The 14,656-nt window shown below is 36.7% G+C and overlaps 1 protein-coding gene across 4 annotated transcripts in view; it reads right to left on the reverse strand.

Annotated features, from left to right (window-relative positions):
• Window positions 1-215: 215 nt before the first annotated feature.
• MBD5 (methyl-CpG binding domain protein 5) overlaps window positions 216-14,656 on the reverse strand; it is a 218,134-nt gene continuing 203,693 nt past the window's right edge. For all 4 annotated transcript variants that reach the window (XM_067549487.1, XM_067549486.1, XM_067549489.1 and 1 more), the window contains 2 exons: window positions 6,371-6,446; window positions 216-3,926 (listed from right to left, as the gene is read on the reverse strand). In XM_067549487.1, coding sequence (XP_067405588.1) covers window positions 3,855-3,926; window positions 6,371-6,446 — 148 coding nt within the window. In that variant the 3' untranslated portion in view covers window positions 216-3,854. The remainder of the gene's footprint in view (window positions 3,927-6,370; window positions 6,447-14,656) is intronic.

Raw genomic sequence — 14,656 nt, forward strand, 5'->3', positions numbered from 1 at the left:
ATAAGGAGTACAGTTTTCACTCTCATTTCTGAATTCTCTTGGTTTTGTGTATTTAACTCAACTTTAACATTATTATCTAATATTTAATACTACTGTAGCAGCCAGTAGCCACCATTCAAGATTGGGGGTCCTACTGTGCTAGGAGTTTTATAAACATAAAGGAAGACATGGTCCCTGCCCCGAAGAGAACATCACAGTAACTTTTTTTGGTGATTTAATCATATCGACAACTTTATCAAAAATTACAAAACTGATATTAAAATTTTTTTCTAATTCTTAGTAAGACTAGAATGGATTTTTTTTAAATAGAAAAGCATTTTTATGCTAGTGCTCTGCTGGAATTCTCACATTACAACCCTACATAGCAAAATACAAACTGTAACTAAGAAAAGTAGTATTTCTAAGATAATTCAGTCCACCACGAGCCCTCTATTTCTTCTATTTCATCAAACTCCAGGACCCAGATGGCAGTGTATTACTTCTAAACCGTCTGCAAAACTGACTTAGTAAATAACTTAACATTTGAAATTTTTTAAAAAAGAACAACACTTTAAATCTTAGACTGAGTATAATAGACCAGGAACATCAAAAATGTGTTTTTTGTTTGTTTAACTAGGTAAAGCTATTTTCATAGCTGGTTCCAGCAATTACTTTTTTGTCAGAAGCAGGAATACGAAGGAAGTCCATTGAAATGAATGGAAATATTTTTTCTTTAATGGTGTTTACAAAATACACCATGATAGAAAGAGGAATAATTCCTTTGATTTTTCATCTCATTTGAAATGACTCAACATACTACAACCCAGTTAATAAATAAAGCATAATAAATAAATATGTAAATAAATAAATAATAGAGGATACTTAGCATTTTGCATCCTCAAAGCACCATAAAAATTTTAAATAATTAAACTAATTAAAAACTAATTCCCCTTGTGGGCCCACTTTAATCAGTCATTTAAGATTCACAGAGTCATTTGATTGTGCCAGATTAATGACAATTAAAATATTATTCCACTTTCCGCAATGGGGTATTTTGTCACCCTCTAAATATAGGAGTACTCTCTTAAATTAGAAACTAGGCAAAAAGTATTTTTAAAATTTTTCATTTTAAGTCTTCTATTAGAAAAAATATAGATTTGTTAAACAAAAAATAATAATGTAGAAAGAAGGCATGGGCCTCCATCAAAAAAGTATATTATGCTTTAATGCAAAGAAAGAAATGGCTCTATGGGCAAAATTCAAGTATGAGTGACCAGTTTTTTAATTGTAAAGTAGGTGCAACATTTTTTAAAATGTTACAACACTGCATGACCTGTAATGCTCACAATATTTACATTAACTGCTTACATGAAATCATAAAAACTCTAAAAGGGAAAAAAATCTGTATGGACCGAAACAAACTACTCCTAGCACCCACATCAATGCCATTATTAACCAACGAAATCAAGTGCACAAAAATACTTTACATAGTCTACTAATGTAAAGTATACATTGGTGAAAACGTACAAACCTAATTAGTTAAAATGCCAAAAGAAGGGTTGGTCAATACAAACTCAGTGTTAGGACAGAAAAGCAAAAAGTAAAAAAACAAACTAAATATAAACAAACACACACGCACACGCGCGCACACACACACACACACACACACACACACACGTGTATTTATGAATAAAAACATCTGTGTAGACAAAACAGCAGAAAAGCAGGCTGATACGAAAAATGGACAAACATTAACTCTTTAAACATAACAAACACATCAACTTGTAACAAAAAAGTGTTAACTAAACTACACAAAAGATCACTTCACATGAGTTTGCATGTAGGACCATGGCAGACTGTCCTGCCATTACACAAAAGACAAATGAACCTACCCAGTAGAAGGAAGGGTTCCTGCCTCCAGGCCACTGTAGCTTAGTGTAGCTAATTGCATTTCCTCAGGTTGGGGTGGGGGAAAAAGGAATAAGAGCTGTCTGTATGAGACATGAAAAAGTAGGTTAGCCCAGTGGTAGTGCTATGTGCTAAGTGGCACAAGAGAGCTGAGTTCAGAAATGTTCTCAGGTCTCTTTATCCTCTGGGCCAATAGATCTCAGTCATGTCACACAGATAAATGAGTTTGGGTTCTGGGGAAAGTCAATGGGGAGAGGATTTGTTACTCACTGTACAAATGCCAACTGGTGGTTATCAGTAGCGTGGCAATGTCATCAGCCTCATAGGATGCTGATTACTAACAGTCTTAACTGGAGGATGCAAATTTTCCACTACAGGGGAAAAAGGATTTCCAGGTTAAATACATAGTGGCTCCCAGATAAAGAGGTCCATCTTAAGGACTCCATCTTGGAACAAGGCAGGGCGAAACAAAATTTACTTTGGGAAGGAGGGTGTGCCACCACCACCGCAATGTGAAAAAATGGTGTTGTGCTATATTTCTTATTAACTTTTTGTTATTTTTACAATGGCTCACAGCTTTAGGCTTGTATATCTGTAGTGTATTACTTTCTTTCTACATATGTTTCACATTTTCACTTAATATAACATAAATAATTTGGTTAATAGATTTAACCTGCACATTTCAGCCACATTAATATATATAAGAATCTGTTAATGGTATAAATAATTCTTTTTAAATAAAATAAATCTGATATGTTACATAATACTGATAAAAATTACTGTTGCTAATAGTTTTGTAAGCCACCTTCATCTTCAAGTTTTGTAACACTGTAAGAGGGATACTAGAATTACTTTTTTAGGAATGCTGGGCAGCATGCCCTTTTATTCCACTGCAAAATCAAATGGTAATCAGCATTAACACTTATCATATTTTCAAAATAGGGCCATTCCCCCATATATGAAAACAGTATGTTTAATCAGGTTAGATAACCTCGGTTAACATATACAGGGTTTTGGGGTGAGGAGGAGGGGGTTCAAAGTCAATGGTGGTATAAATTGCTTAGTTTAGAAGGTGGTTATGAAACTTCAACTACAGAAATGGCTGACTAAAATATTCCATCTAAGCTTTTTTTGTGTGTTTTTTGTTTTTTTGTTTTTTAAATAAAATCTACCGTATTCTACTTTAAAACTTAAGTAAATAAAATGCAACCAGTGGTTGCAGCTTTTGAATTCTTAATTAGACCTGTGATCCCACATCCCTTTAGGAATCTGCAAGGTTGCACTCTCCTACAGAGTCCTGAAATGGAGTACAGTACTTCCAGGCAAGGTTCATTCCAAACAGACAATATAAATGAACACTCAGTGGTGTGAAGTGTATGTCATAATTAAGGTATTACATAATCATGCCTTTTCTCTGCTGTTAAATACAAAAACAGCATCTTTTACATTATCATATAAAAGCATTTAGGCTGTATTTTTATTTATCACTTTACACTGGTAGTCTCTTGTATGTGTACTCAATAGAAACCAAAGAATTTTGTACACTATTTTTTTGTACAATAAAAGATAAAGTGTGCATTAGGTACGCTTGTACATGACAATATTGTACAATATTTACATTTCAGATATCACCATGAAATTCTGTATTATCTATATACACAATGAAAATTTATCAGAAACATTTGGACTATTTTTATAATCATGATTTTAGTATTATAGAAAAAATTCAGTAATCATCTGACATTATTACTGTAATCTTTCAAGGAATCTGATTGGTTTATCCAGCATTAACTATCTCACATGATCAACAAAAATATTGTACCACTGTTTCACTTAGCACCCTTTGATGGTATCTATCTGTCATGATATAAATATTGATATAATCATATCTATATCAATACCTATATACTGATTTATGTGCATGTTCAATTTGATAAGTACTGGACCAATGACAAAGACATTCAATGTTATCTAGAGATCTTCCTCCTCTTGGGTTTTGGAGGCTTCACCTGTCTGTCTCCCTGTGGGATTTGGTGTACCTAGAAAATAAGTATATGAAAAGGTTAGCATAGAAAATTAGATAAAGTAACCTGTTAATGATCAATCAATTACAGTATTGTTTGAAAAGTTATCATGCTCCCCTAATTATACAGCTTTTAATTCCCACATTAAAATCAGAATTAGAAGTAAACTCAAGAAGATAAAGCTCCAGGCTGAAGGGGGTTCAACATAGGTGTCTCAGTGTGGATACCTCAAGTCTCAGGAGAAGGGTACCAATTACATCACTATACAGCATGCTAGGAACTGAAGTACAAAGCAGTAATAATGTTAAGCTCCATGGGGAAAGCGGTTTACAAAACTGGGATAACAGCAGAAAGAAAGAGAGATATACTTGTAAAACAGAATGCTGAAATTGAGAGAGACCTATAGGATTATCAGAGTCCTGAACTTAAGGGATAAACTACTTTTAGCAAACTGTTTTCATCCATCATCATCAATTTCAGTCAATAATATTCAATCAACTTCTATCAATAATAGATTAATTAACATGTGAAAATGTTTTTAATCATCAATTATTTTCCATTTAATGTCTATTATTTGTTCCAAGTTCAAAGCTGGGAGGAAAGATCATGATCACATAAAACTAATAAAAACATGAATAACACAGCTGCAAGAGATGGAATGCAAAAGAATGTACTGATGTTTTATATGGAATACCACTACCATCTGTTGGTAGAAGTGAGGCTGTGTATTCTGGAAAAAGGCAATCAGTAGGTTACAAATAACAGTTAATCAAAAATTACAAATCTTTGAATAATAACAAAAAAAATTTCCTTATGTCACCCCCGCAAATTCTTCAAGACAGCTAGTTTTTATCAGGTATTCAACAGATGATCTTGCTAGCATCAGTTATGCTTTTATATCAATTATACTACACATGTGTTACATTTAAAATGTACTATCCTGTCTGAATAGTGATAATTAAAAAAATTTATTTAAGAACTACATTTGGTGTCCTATGATTTTCTGACCCTAATATTTCCAACCATCATTATATTTATGAAAATAAAGCTCATCTCGATTAAGGATTTTATGACAAAGCTCATCATACAGCTCATGAGAGATTATTTTATGATATAAAATTTGTTACATCAGGCTCATCTACATAACAAAAATTACCAGTCAGGGAACCTGATTACAGCACAGTTTCTCTCTCACTCAGCTTGCATTATAGTTAACTGTTGTAGCATTTATCTATTGCAATTGGGTTGCATAACTGGGTGGAAGTTATATATGAAATGGGTCCAATGCAAACTGTCCAGGCAAACATTGTTACCTGTGATGCAACAGGGTTAGAGGGCAACTGTATCATAACCAGATCACCTGGTTTGGTTATATTTGTAGGATGGGCTTATAGAGAGATCTATGACCAAATCTTACCTGCCCTGCAGTCAGTTGCAACACGGTCACTGATTAAAATGAAAACCTATTAATTTTGTATTAATAAAACTAACAATCAAAAGGTTCAGTTTTATCAACAATTCAAAGCAGACAGCAAGAGTTACACACAATATCGCTCAGATTATTTCCAGATGGTATTAAAACCAAGTCTAAGGCCCCAATCCTGCAAAGATTTCTGCACATGCTTAATTTTATGCACCATAAATAGTCCCATTTAAGTCTTATGATTGTGTTAAGTTAAGCATGTGCATAAATCTTTTCAGGATTGAGGCTTATAATAGCAGGAAAAAAATCAATTTTATGTATTCAAAAGCTAAAGCATTAATACTTACCGAAATATTCATTAGAAGCTTTGAGTATTTTAATGTATCCTAGTAGATTTTAATAAATTGCATGACTTGTTATAAAAGCACAAAAAATCTCCGAACATACTTTAAAAGTGTATTGCATTATATGAACAATATTTTAAAATTGGAGATTTATTTTGTCTGCGTGCCACAAAATAGAAGTGGAAACAAAAAATAAAGCAAGCATAGTCAGGTTCTGATGTTAAATTTGTTCATTTTAATTTACTTCCTATGATTTTTTTCTCTCTTATTAGATTAAGATTATTCAATGGAGTGTTACAGTCAGAAGATTTTTTCAGTGTAGTTTCAACATCTTGATATGCAAACTTGGAAACAAATGGGCCTGATTCTTTCGCTCTTTACTCAGGCAAAACTCCAGAGATATTAGTGGGAGTTCAGGCTCTATTCAAAATATTGGTAGGCCTCACACATGAAAGATATGTCCAATAGTTACTTTGGGTGGAGAGGAATAATGCAGAGTACTTACAATCTATCTGAAATTATAAACTCTTTCCAACTTTTATGATTTAATAACTTAATTACAAAAACTGTGATAGTTTGAAAACTTCCCCCCGCCACCTCACCACAAAAAAAAAAAAAAAAAAAAAAAAAAAAAAAAAAAAAAACACACACACACAACAAAAGCTACATAATTAAAAAGCAGAGATACTTACATTCCCAGACATTTTGTCCAGTTCACTCATGGCCTCATGTATAGCAGCTTCTAAATGGTTATTTAGCTTTCCGCTTCTAGGATGAAAAAGATTTTAAAAAATTTGTCAGTGATTGTTTACAATGTAAATACCCCATTTTCAAGGCTGTAGATAATCAAATACATGCATAAATAGGCCATATTCTACTAACTTAATTCAGCACACAGACCTCCCATTGACAGACAAGGAACCATTTGTGCAAATAACAAGAGTAGGTTATGGCCCATACATATATTCTCCTTTAAAATAAAGGCTTGTGTTATCACTTTGCTTTTTTATTTATTTCATCTTCATAAATTAAACAGGAATTATAATCTCCCCCGGAGAGAACATATCTATAAACAGAATGTAAGAGCACATTATATCATCAGTAAATGGACTTTCTGTGTTTAAATGCTAAATGTAGCATTTTGTATTATTTAAATTAGCTGTGAGAATTAAAGTTTGTTTTTTGTTTTTGTTAGGAGAACGATAGATATTATAGAACAGACTCTGTTTCACGAACTTGACCCTGAGCAGTCTTTATGCATACCAAAAGAACTGTAATTTCCTTAAGAGAATGATTCAGTTATTTTGGGCTACTTCAAAGAATGACAGGGTATCTGACTAACCTTTAATGCTGACCTGCCTTTACCTGCCTCCCACTCCGCATTTACTCTGTAGCTCGAGCTTCACAAGAGGGCTGTTGAAAAATAATAGAGGCTGACATCCACCTGAAGAATGACTATATTCTGCAAGGTTTTTATCTTTCCCCAAATATCTGGAGTTCAAGTTTGAATGTCTCTCTACCTCTGGATAGCCATAGGAGAGAAGTCCCATTGTTCTTCTGAATCATGGCAGTCACACTAACTGCCACACACTATATTTTTAGCCAAATCACTGTGCAGCTTAGTTTACTTTTCAATATTACATTCACTGACTCAGTTTATGTGCATTAAATTTATTAAAAGCAGTTCTCCATTTTAAAACACCACACTCAGCATTCTGGGTCATATTTTTGTGGCTTCGTGACTAGCACTCTCTGAAGCTTCAAATTATCAAACAGTATTTCAAACAAATTATTAGAGTCATTCCCGCATTGCACCAAACATAATTTGTTGACAACTTTTTAAGCTCCTATGCTTAAAACAATTATATGTTCAACTGGGCTTTATTTTTCTATCCAGTGGAATAAATTAAATTTAAAATCTAGACACTGCACTTTGCATCCCTTGCTGGGGGAAAAAAAAAAAAGTGAATTTGAGAGGTAGCAGGCTGACAGTCCTGAACACTTGACAGAGACTGGACACTTAATCTTATGTATACCTGTCTATGATTCTTACATGGCTCCATTACCATAGTACCTGAGCACCTTACAGTCTTGAATATATTTATCTTCACAACAGCTCTGTGAGGTAAGGAAGTGCTATTGTTTCCACATTTTAAAGATGCAAAGAGACCTCACCGAGTTGCTCCAGGTCACACACAGAGTCTGTGGCTGAGCTGAACCCAGGTGTCCTGGGACCCCAACCCTAAAGCATTGGGATGACCTTCTTCATCTTAGCAGCACAAGATCAAGCCCACAATCCCCTTTTACATTTAATCATTTTTAAAAGTTTCTTTTCTTTTCTTTTCTTTTTTTTTTTTTTTTATTTAACAAAGATAATTATGCTACCTGAGCCATGATTGGAAGCCTCGCACCCAACCAAAGACATTAGACCAGGATTCAGAAGGAATACTGTCCTGACAGAAGCATGCACCAAAAGAGAGAGAGAGAGAGAGAGAGAGAGAGAGAACCATTCTACAGTAATTCCATCCATCCCAACTAGTTCACATATTGAGCTCAGTAACTATCAAAAGCAGCTGCTAGATCACACACAAAAAGTGGGAAGAGCTCTCTCTCATCTATTGCCTAAAGAAAATATTCCATGACACGTATTGACATCTCTGTGCTATACCCAGGGTTGGTATGGAACGCATAAAAATTCCCACATTCCATCCATTTTTATTATTTACAGCACACAATAGCATGGTGGGCACTTCACAGAACAGACAGAAAGACATGACTCCCACCTCAAAGAGCTTAAAATGTAATATTAAGACTCATCTACATGCAAAGTTGCACCAGTTAACTAAACATTTGATTTAAAAAACAACCTGGTTAAACTAGTGCAAAAAGCTATGTGGACACTCTTAATCTAATATAAACCTTGCTAATATTGATTTATCTTAAATTGATTAGGAACAGATTTAAGCTAAACTGAAGCAAACCACTTAAATTGAACTAAAGATGACTAAGTCAGGGTGTGACACTGGTTAACTAAATTGCTTTAAAAAACAAGTTTAACTTACATTGATGCAACTTCTATGTGTAGACAAGCCCTTAGACATGATGCAATAAATAGTTACAATCAACAAGCATGGAGAGAATGGGGAAAGGAAGTCTGAGGGTTACAGAAACAAGACCATGTTGCTCATTTTAGATATAGCAACATTTTGATTATTCAAGTGCCCCTGGGGCTGCTCTGTGACCCCTTTCTCAATCACCTTCTGCCAAAATGGGAAAGAGAACTCGTGAGCTTTTAAATTAATTTCTTAATAGGACTAATGGTTTTACAGTGCACGCCAGCTAAACCATTGGGCATTTAATTAAACAGATGTAGCAATAATTTAAAAAAAGTATCAAGCACTAGTATTCGTTTTCACTGACACAATCTTGTATTCATAGTAGAAAATTCATCTGTATGGTAGATCTCAGGATTCTAAACAATGTATTCTTTAAAGCTGTCCTGGAAAGCGAGTATCTGACCAAAGCTGCAGCAGATACCTGTTTTCTCTGCCTCGAAGGTAGTTCAGCATATGTAGGTACTTCAAAAATAAATAAGTGTTTAAAACTCCCCAAAAGGCAGGCTCTCATCAATAGGTTGACCTCTAGACATGCATCTGTTTGTATCCAGGATACCAGTAATTAATTATAGAACTTCCTAGAGAGGTAATAACATGTTTTCTTTTCTGTCTAGAAGGCAGATTAGCATAGGAAGATGATTTACAGGTAACTATGCAGCTTTGTCTGCTGGCTACTAACAGGCATATATAGTATTTCTTTCAGTCTACCTCTGCCTGAAAGTCTGGACATTGTCTAGGGAAATGTTAAACAAGTAACATTCAATTTTGCACTGCCACCTTGGGGCGGACTAAATGATTTACTTTCAACAGCTAATATCTATGATTTTATGACTTGGACAACGAGCATTTTTATTTTCTTTTAATATATATTGTCTTAGAGAAAGAGATGTCATTGTCTTAGTTAACTACTGTATCAGAGGCTGATTAAAAGAACCCTAGAAAAAATTAGTTTATTCACTAGAGTGAAAGAATGATGATGGATTTTTAAAAAAATAAAATAAAAATAAATTGCTTTACTATGTAGCAACACCTATCAACAAACTATCCTATGTGTTTCCAAAAACAAACAAAAACAAGAAAATCAAATCCAGATTAAAAAACTAAAAATATAAAATAATTAAAATCAGATCAAAATTATAAATAAAATCAATCTATTGTGCCAAAAGCTTTTTTATTAAAATATATTTTTTTTCATTCTTCTTTACATAGGGACAAAACTTTAGTTCACTTCCTTCTCAGAACAAAAGAAAAGGCTTCCCATAACTGTGAGGCTATAGAGATAAAATATATGGACAAAATCCCTTCCTGTCAGGAACTGGGGCATGGGCAACCAGGTCCAGTGGTAGGAGCAGGATTCAGGCCTAGTAGTTGGAGCAGGAGTAAGAAACAGAACTGAGGCTCAGGACCAGAATAGGAAGCTGGATGCCAGAGCTGAGGGTCAAACCATTGTCTGAGCCAGGAGTCGGAGCAGAGGGTCAGAACCAGGTTGCCTAGAGTTAGGGAAGGCAGAAGCAGACTGGGTCCAAGACAGGAGCAAGGCGAGGACACAGGAACCAGGAACAAGGTGAGGAACCAGGCGAGGACACAGGAACCAGGCAGGGTCTGGCTCCGCAGCAGGTCAGGGAAGTGTCTTGTTGCACACACTGCCTCCAAGTATTTCCCTTAGGTCTTAAATAGTGTGGCTGGGCCAACCAGGGAACATGGTAAGTTTCACCAGTGAGGGCCTCTGTAGGCAGGACAACCAGTGGTGTTTGGCCTCACAATGCTCTCAGCCTGTCAATCATGACTCTGCCTATGCTGTTGGGTGGCAGCGTAGTTGTGGCAGTTGCTAAGGAATCCGCCTGATGATTGCCTGTTCTATTCATTCACTCTGAAGCACTTGACACTAGCCTCCACCGGGGTAGATGGACCATGGTCTGACCCAATATGGCCGTTCTTATGTTCTTTTATGTTCACCAACCAACCAGGGCAGTTCTTGCCCTGCAGATTCTCACACTTTCTGCCCTTGCACGTGCCAGGCTACAAATTTCCTGATCGCTTCACAACTCGGAGGATATAATGGAGTACAGAAAGTCCTCAGTTAAGTAAAGGATCAGGGACTCACTCTGTTAAGGGCTTTAAGAGTTAAAATCAAAACTTTAAATTCAACATGTGCCCACACAGGCAGCTCATGAAGTGAATGCAATAGCAGTCAGACTCACTCCTCGGCTTACTTCCCCACCACTATGACAACTGAACTGTCATATTGTGCTGTATATGAAGGTGATATATCAACCTTTTAGGTAGTCCACAGTCCACAGCAGAGAGCACTGCACTAGTGTTAACATCGACATCTTTAAGAGATCATGAATGATGGCTGTCAGGCTAGCATGCAAGATATGAGGCCATAATCTGGGAACATTTTAAAAATAATGATTATTGCTTGACTAAATTATTTACTCATAAAATATTATTACTCTAGACTTCCAAATAATAATTTTTAATCCATCAGTTTCTCCTATAAAAAACCCTAATGTTACACACTATGGAATAGAACAAAGGCTTATTAAAATATTTCAATTTTGTTCATGGATAAAATAAATTGTATTCTGACTGGACTGGCTATTGCCTCTGGTAGTGGATCTATCCGGAAAGGAGACAAATACATTATATTATCAGTGGTGTTTCAGTCTATTTTACTCACCAAGGATTTTGATGTGGTGGAAGTGATTCAAGCAACCTGTGAATTATATTTGTTACCTTCATCTTGGATGCGCGCTCTCTCTTTCTCTAGCTGTAGCTACACGTTCTCTTTGATTTCTGTGTATTTGATGAAAGCAAGTTTGTTGAGGCTTAATACACAAGATTGAGATGATGGTAGTAAAGCAGGAGGAATCATTGAGAGATAGAGAGAGAGAGTGTACTCCCCTTCCTTCATTGAGGAAGTTCATAATACAGAGATACTCTTGGATCATCAAGTGTCATCAGTAGCCATTAGCATATTTTCAATTGCATTTAGTTCAACAAATAGCAACCATTTCTCTGCCTGCTTACTTAGAGGTGACAACAGTAGTGAATATGTGTGTGCATATAAAACATCTGTTCTCCATAAGTAGAACTGGCTTTCTATCTGCTTCCAGATGCAATTGAAGATGTTGATTTGTGTCTACACAGCTTTGTACCAGTTTGAGTACTTACTACAAGGGAGATTCCTCCCCACTTCTATCTGTACTACTATGGCAGCTCAGATCACGCTTTTGTTACCAGTTCCTAGATTTGTACATCCAGGAAAAGAAAGCCGGGTTTCTTGATGGAAAGTTTTTAATTTTGGAATTTTGCACTCTGTCTTGTTTAGAGCTCACATCTGTTGTTCTCCAAGGCCTACGGGAGAGCTCATTTATTCACTCAGGCATTTTGTTAAGAAGAGAATGTATGACTATGGGGAGGGTAGAGATTCTGGAAAAAAATTAGGGATGGGAATCGAGATACTTTTGATATAGTTTAATAATGGTGACTTTAAAATTTGTACATGTTTTAGAGGAAGTATTTAGGAAGCAGTGAATGGGCAAAAAGTGAGGGAGAGTGGCACTGTTTCTGAGTCACTGATAACTCAGAAGAACATGATCTTGAATGCTTATGGATAATGTCCTAACAGATAAAGCACAAGATGGGGTATTGGTGTCTGCTACAGACTGCCAAATCATAATAGGAAATAGGATGACTGCCTCCTTAGACATCTATCTATAGTATGTAGGGGAAAAAATCCTGCATGATCACTGGGGACTTCAATTTGAGTGACATACGCTGGAGGTCTCATGCTACCAATATTAAAACGTCCTTGCAATTTCTCAATGTTATAAGAAGGCAATTTCCTAACTCAAAAGGTGTTGCAGACCAGATAGGGGAATTCTTTATTAGACCTTGTCCTAACCAGATAAAGAGGAACTGATCACAGAACTAAAAATTAACAGTAGTTTATGCAGAAGTGATCATGATTTGTTTATTTATAACAGGGGTGGGGAACCTTTTTTCTGTCAAGGGCCTGATGGTGGCCCTGGCGGCGGGGGAGAATTCGGCGGTGGGGGGGAATTCGGCGGTGGCGCGGTTTGATGGCGGCGGCGGGCACTGCCCCCCCACGAAACCCCGCCGCTGCCGTGAAACCGCACAGCCGCCGAATTCCCCGCCACCGCCGAATTCCCCGCCGCCAGGGCCAGACCAAATGATTTTGCGGGCCTTATACGTTCCCCACCCCTGATTTATAATATGCAAGCAGAATAAAAGACCAGTAATACATACTTGGTGCTCTAATAGGGACAATTTCACAAAGCTGAAAACAATTATGAGCCAAATCAGATGAGAGGGAAAAATTAATTTAATCACAAAATGTAAATGATAATTGGGAATAAATTAAGAATATTTTACTAGATGTCCAAAAAACCACACTCCCACAACTGAGGAAGAAGGCTGTGTTGGGTAAATAGCTGACCTGGTTTAGAGCAGAAATGAAGGCAGCTATATTACAAATGGAAGAAAAGGGGAAGTTGATAATAAATGACTATAAATCAGAAGTTAGGAATTGTAGAGAAGTGACAAGGGAAGCAAAGGGGCACAAAGAGAAATCAGCCAGCAGAGTTAAGGACAATAAGAAGGAACTTAAAAAATATATTAGGAACAAAAAGAATCCTGACAATAGTATTGGTCAACTATTAGATAGAAATGGTATGAATGACTTGCAGGTCTCATGAATGTCCTGCAGTTCTATGAGGTTTATGTGCATTCAGGACTCCACGTTCCCTGCACTATATATGTTTGTCTAGATGAGCAAAGCATCTCAGTAAAAAGGCATTCATGATCTATGTCTCCTCAGGTGGGGAAGAATGAAAGGAACCTCCCCTCCCCATTCCCTATGCCCCTATCCCACAGGCTAGAGAAGCTCACATTCTGTGGGGAAGCCAGACTAGTTTGTCCATACTGAGTCTGCTTGGTATGTACACTGACTGAAACCAAGCCTGTAGACAATGCAGGTTAAATGTTACAAAGGGTGTCTCATAGGACAGGAAGCATGTGACCTAGAAGGATGAGACATGAGTAGAATGACATCTGGGAGCTCAGCTGCACTGACTGACAAGGTCCTCTATAGACTGGAATCTGCCCTGAGGAAAATATGCTTTGGCACTGATAGAGTCCAGTGTTGCCCCGATGAACTCCAATGTCTAAACAGAACTAAAACAGACTTTTCTGTGTTTATGCAGAGTCCCAGCAATTGAAGATGACTGAGCAGAGATGAATTTATTGTCAGTACGTCCTGTTGAGATCTCTCCATCAATAACCCGGCATCAAAGCAGGGGAAAACTGATGATCCCTGGTGACAGAAGTGAGCTCCCACAACATAACACCTTTGTAAATACCCTTGGCACTGTTGTCAGGCCAAAAGGGAGCATTCTCTGTTGATAGTGGTTCAGACCTATGGGGAATGTCAGGAATCTTCTTTGTGAAAGGTGACTGTCTATGTGGAAGTAGGCAACTTTCATGTTGACAGCTGTGAACCAGTTGCCTTTGTTCAGTGAGGGATGCTGGGATGAGCATTCTGAACCTCAATTTGTGGATAAATACATGGAGCTCTCTGAGATCTAAGATGGATCTCCATCCTCTCTTCTTTTTGGGGCTGAGGTAATATTTAGAGAAAAAATGCTTTCGCTGATGTTGAGGAGGTACTGACTCTATGGCTCCTTGATTAAGGAGGGAATTTACCTCTTGAATGAGCATCCTCTTATGAGAGTTGTCCCTGAAGATGGATGAGGAAAGAGGTTTTGGAGGGTGAGGGGTGAAGAATTCAATGGAGTAGCTGGCATTGATGTTGAGAACCCATTTGTTTTCTGTTAT

The sequence above is a fragment of the Emydura macquarii genome, unplaced genomic scaffold (genome assembly GCF_026122565.2).
Source record: "Emydura macquarii macquarii isolate MOO-44397 ecotype Brisbane River unplaced genomic scaffold, CSIRO-AGI_Emac_v2 contig_1253, whole genome shotgun sequence".
Lineage (NCBI taxonomy): Eukaryota > Metazoa > Chordata > Testudines > Chelidae > Emydura > Emydura macquarii.